The 5,728-nt window shown below is 40.9% G+C and overlaps 1 protein-coding gene across 1 annotated transcript in view; it reads right to left on the bottom strand.

Annotated features, from left to right (window-relative positions):
- Nucleotides 1-883: 883 nt before the first annotated feature.
- Nucleotides 884-5,728, bottom strand: part of SMIM9 (small integral membrane protein 9) — a 15,181-nt gene continuing 10,336 nt past the window's right edge. Inside the window, exon 4 of the mRNA XM_011976402.1 lies at nt 884-1,317. Coding sequence (XP_011831792.1) covers nt 1,290-1,317 — 28 coding nt within the window. The 3' untranslated portion in view covers nt 884-1,289. The remainder of the gene's footprint in view (nt 1,318-5,728) is intronic.

The following is a 5,728-nucleotide window of genomic DNA, read 5'->3' as shown; positions in this document are numbered from 1 at the left end:
CCCTCGCTTAATGTGGTTTTTCTGCTACCACTCAAATATGCTAGGGATGCTCTTGCCTCAGCACCATGTGGCTGTTTGAAGGATCTGAATCCTCACATTAGCATGGTGGCTCCACAAGAGCTGGGCGGGGGGGGGGGGGGGGGGTTAGATAGTGCCATTGCACTCCAGCCTGGGTGACAGAGCAAGACCCCATCTGTTTGTTACCTGTCCAGTATCCGTCTCACAGTAGGTGATCAACAAGTGTCTGTTGAATAAATGATTTCAAACTCAGAACAGCAAAAAGGAAAAGCAAATTAATATATCTATTTTTTGAGACAGGGTCTTGCTCTGTCACCCAGGCTGCAGTGCAATGGCAGTATCTCAGCTCACCGCAGCCTCCACCTCCCAGGTTCAAGCAAGTCTCCCACCTCAGCCTCCTGGGTAGCTGGGATCACAGGGGCGCGCCACCACGGCCAGCTAATTTTTGCATTTTTAGTAGAGATGGGGTTTCACCATGTTGGCCAGGCTGGTCTCCAACTCCTGACCTGAGGTGATCCACCCGCCTCGGCCTCCCAAAGTGCTGGGATTACAGGCGTGAGCCACTGCACCTGGCCAATAATTTTTAATAATATTACCTGTATTACATTTATAATACTGAATAAATAGAAACACCTTAAATAATTATTACATAGGGAGGTGGTTAAATGACTCATGTCATATCCACTACATTAAAAAAATCTCATGTTTAAATTAGTTTGGGAAATGCTATATATTATACTCACTTGTGGAGATTAATATTAGCCTGTTAAAAGTTCTTAGAGGTCCTGGAGCAAAGAAAAATAGGTTTAATGTGTTTAAATGTGTTTAATCCAGCATTTCCCAAACATAACTGACCACAGGGCCCTCACTGTTTTGTGACTTTTATTAAAACAGAACTATTGTTTCACAGAACAGACTTTGGAAAACTTGTAATACATATATAGAAAAAAATTGAAGGGAGGTACATCAAGATGTTAATGATGTTTATTTCTGGGTGCTAGAATTATGAAAACTTACTCTTTTCTCTGTATTTCTCAACTTTTTTTTGCAATAAATATGTGTTACTATTATAATCAAAACAGTAATAAGGATATTCACATTTTAAAATTGCAACTTTTGAAGGAGAAAATGAAGGCAAAGATAATTCAAGTTGGAAGACAATTTAATTTTAACTGATAGATACTTCCTCATTTTAAGCAGATAGCAAATGCCCCACTCTTTTGGAGTCCAACCAGAGAGACCACATGTGCCCTGTTGAATCTTCTAGTTCTTCACTGGACTGGGTCAACTACAAGAATGCTGGGAAAAGAAGATAAAATGGTAAATGCTCTGCACAGAGTTACTATGCAATTATATCCCTTTTTCAAAGATTGGATTTTTCACCACTTTTTCTCTTAATATGAACCAAATAATTCCATACAAACAAAATGCTTTGATGAAAAAGCAGAATGGGTTTCCAGTACAGTGGGGCTTGGAGGTAGTGGTATAAGTATGGTTAGGTAGTTTTTCTTCTTTCGTTTTTAAAGTATCTTTTTAAAAACGAACTGACCAAACAAGATAGCTCGTTGTAGAAAGATCAGAAAGTGCAATTAGATGGGGGAAAAAAAGTTACCACCACCACCAATAATAATAAAACAATCTACTCACTACCACAAGGAGATAACCAATGTCTAATACTTCGGTAAGGTTCTTAGAGGCTTTCCCCCTATATGATTAGTTTTTAAAAAGAAATTAGACTAAACTATGTATCTTCTGTTATAATCTGTTTTTTCCACTCAATGATATTTCATGAATATCTTTCCGTGTAATTATTCTTAGTACTCATTGTATGAATGTGCAATGCTTTCTTTAGCCAGCCCCAGACTGATGGACATTTAAGTTTTCATTTCTTCACTATTGAAAACCATACTAAAAATTCCTTGTACACATATCTTTGTGACTTGTTAGAGCCTGTCAGTCCTCCTGATTGCCACCTCTGCTTCTGGAATGCTGGGAGATTAGCCAAGCTTTCATGTGCCTCAGGTAATAAGCAGCTAGCTTAAGCCTTCATTACAGCTGCAGCTAATGGTATATACAGGTGAGTATAGAGGAGGAAGAATGAGGCACAGAAAGACTGCAATCCTCACTGTGAAATGTCTTAATTAAAAATCAACAAGTATTACTGAGAGTCTACTATGTGCCCAGTACCAAGTCCCAATTGATGTGTCCTTTATGACCACAGACTTCAGTCTTCTTTAATTCCTGCAACACTTAAAAAATTATAACTTGACCAGACTCTGTGACTCACGCCTGTAATCCCAGCACTATGGGAGGCCGAGGCGGGTGGATCATGAGGTCAGGAGTTGGAGACCAGCCTGACCAACATGGTGAAACCCCATCTCTACAAAAAAGACAAAAATTAGCCAGGCGTGGTGGCACGTGCCTGTAATCTCAGCTACTCAGGAGGCTGAGGCAGGAGAATCGCTTGAACCCGGGAGGCAGAGGTTGCAGTGAGCTGAGATGGCGCCCCTGCACTCCAGCATGTGTGACACACTGAGACTTAATCTCAAAAAAAAAAAAAAAAAGAAAAAGAAAAAATTATAACTTTTTCTTCTGTTGGATTATTTTGGTTCTCTTAATCAAAGAAATCATTCTGTGCCTCCTATATCTACCATTTCTTCTCTAATCTTACTTTCACCAAACTGTTTAATACTGCTTGCCTATGCAATCCTGTTTTGCATATTTTCTTTCATATTTTGTACCAATGTCTCTCTATCTTCATGGTTCCTCATTTTGGTGATAGTTTTACTTTTTGTCTTTTACATTTTTCTTGGGATTTTCCATCTAATTTTCATCTTCTCCTTTTGTTTTAGTATACCTTATCTGCCCTGTTTTATTTCTGCATATAGCTTTTATTATTATTATTATTATTATTATTATTATTATTGAGATGAGGTCTTGCTGTGTTCCCAGGCTGGTCTCGAACTCCTGGCCTTAAGCAATCCTCCCGCCTCAGCCTCTCAAAGTGCTGGGATTACAGGCATGTGCCACCATGCCCGACCTTAGCTATTATTTTATATTTTGTATCAAATGTTTTGAATTTATGGCAATATGTTAGTACACAGTTTTTATCTGCCCTGAGATATTTTTCTAGTGAGTATTCCTCATCTGCCATTTCTTGCTTATATGTTTCTTGTCTTTTCCATACAGTAACTCAGTATAGATCTGGTGCTGTTTCCTGTTGAATGAGATAAACTCTTACTGGACCAGTTATTTACAGGAGATTTGCACAAGTCACCAGCGCTATACTTTAGACTAACAAATTATCTTCATGATGCTGAGGTATGTGTAAGCTCTTGTAGCCTTTACTTCTTTCCAGCCAAGTGAGAGCAGCAGCTGTAGGTCTGAGCATAAAGAAGTTTCAGACTTCACCTTCTTGCCTCAACAGACTGCTTCTTAAAAATATGGCTTGCCTATATGCTTATTCATTCAAATTTATCTGTTAGGCTTCTACTTGGTGCCCAGTTGGGTCCAGAAATGTTTCTTTCACTAGTTAGCTTGCTTGTTCCCAGCAAGGGCTTATTGGCTTTTCTCTTCAGGTTAAGCCATCTACTTCAAAGAAGGAATTATTTTTGTTGGCATATAGTCTGCCTTATCTTCACAGAAGTCCCTCTGAATGTGCATGGTTAACCAATACTTCTGATGCTTTTGATGCAGCTTACCTGCCGACCACAGTTTGAGTAACAGTGACTTCAAAGATGTGGAACCAGACATATCTTATTTGAGTTCCAGCTTCCTTGGTTGGTTACTAGGTATGCTATTCAGGGATATTCAGCTGCTATAACGGTCCTGAGGTCTTAGTAGCTTAACACAATAAAATTGATCCTTCACTCATGACTCATTCTGATGTAGGTTAAGTTCTCCTCCATGAGGTGATTCAGGGATCCCAGCTCCTTCCATCATGTGACTTCACCACCTTAGAGTCCTTCAGTTGAAGCCATGCATATGCGAAAGAGAGAGGTAGCATGGACACATGTGCAAGACATTTTATGTCATACATTCCTTTTGCTCGTATTTTACTGGCCAAATCTCAGTACTGTGGTCCCAGCCTAGTTGGAAGGAAGGTTGGGAATATAATGTTACTCTGTGCTTAGGGAAGAAGGAACAGGATTGCTGAACAAATAGCCAGTCTCTGTTACAGTCTGTCTTTCTGATCATCCAGTATCTGTTTCACTTTTCTTTTCATATGTGGAACACAGCCACCCTGTCATGCATATGGAAATATTCCACCCATATTTCCGCTTGAGAAAGGCCTTATTTCCCTAGCTGCTGAGAGTGTTGTCAGCAGAGAGCCTCTACCTGTTAGCTCATTCGGAGGCTGCCTCAGCTGCAGAGAGCTTCCATGTACTTTCTGGGAACAGCCCACATCCAGTGAATGATCTAGGTGGGGTTAGAGAGGTCCACCCATTTCAGCCATGTGGGACAACTCTGATGGGGCTGACTGAGTCTTTGTTGGGCTTGCAAGACAGTTTGATTTCTCCCTTCCACCCCATATCTTCCACAGGCGTTGATCATTAATAATACCCTGAATGCCAAATTCTGGTCTCCCTGTCTACTTTCAGAATACCTGACTTGTGGCACCTTTCCTCAGGACTAAATCTCATTTATCACTGCGTTCAGCTCAAAGTCCAGAGTATCTGGTGATGCTGAGTTCTCTCAAGTCTGGGGGTGGCTCTGCTTGGTTAAGTGATCTGCTCCTGATCTCTACAACCCAGAATAACGATGGAACAGGAAGAGGATAAGCACCATAAACATTCCTATTTGAAAAGAGGAAGAACGAGAGACACACAGCAGTCATTGCTCTGTGGCAATCCTGGAGTCCTGGTGGGTAGGCATCGATTAGACCCAAATCCTGCTTTCAAAGGGTGGCTCTGTGGCCCTTTGTCCGTTCCCTGGAAGGCTCTTCTGATCCATTATTCTTCTGAAGCAAATGTTGGGACCTTCAAAGCTGGTGTCCTTCTTTTTCATGGAAGGTTGGAGGCCTAACTATTGTTCACAACTGATGGCTCATTTAGTTCTGGCTTATGGTTTCTCTGGCAATAAGCTTCTCTCAAAAGCTTAGCTGATATCTAATCTATTTGCCTCCAATCAGTTCCATGTGCCAGTAACCACATCCAAGGTTGCTTCCTAGACACAGTTCTTGATCCTGTGATCATTTCGAGGTTACAGGAGCCATAGGTGATGCCACACCCTTGATCTGATCTTTATCCTCAGCCACTTGCCTTAGATTTTTGAGCTCTTTTAATTGCTTTCTTTCTCTGTCTTTCTACCAACCAGCACACAGACAGGCAAGTAGTCATTTGTCGGTAAATACTGACTGAATTAACAAAATTTAGCTCAACTATTTTGTTTTCCTCAGGATTCTTTTGGCTTCATATGATTTATGTAGATAAATATTAGGGTAAATTTTGAGGAAATTGAGAGCACAGCTAATTATATATTTTCTATGTATAGTTCTTGAGCCACAGGGAAGAAAAATTAGGAGTTAATAAAGTTGATAAGGCAAGATGGCCGAATAGGAACAGCTCCAGTCTCCAACTCCCAGCGCGAGCGACACAGAAGACCGGTGATTTCTGCATTTTCAACTGAGGTACTGGGTTCATCTCACTGGGGTGTGCCGGACAATCGGTGCTGGTCAGCTGCTGCAGCCCGACCAGCGAGAGCTGAAGCA

Source organism: Mandrillus leucophaeus, unplaced genomic scaffold, assembly GCF_000951045.1.
Source record: "Mandrillus leucophaeus isolate KB7577 unplaced genomic scaffold, Mleu.le_1.0 Scaffold1652, whole genome shotgun sequence".
In the NCBI taxonomy this organism is placed as follows: Eukaryota; Metazoa; Chordata; class Mammalia; order Primates; family Cercopithecidae; genus Mandrillus; species Mandrillus leucophaeus.
Note: the sequence above shows the minus strand (reverse complement) of the source record. Positions and strands in the feature narration are given on the sequence as shown.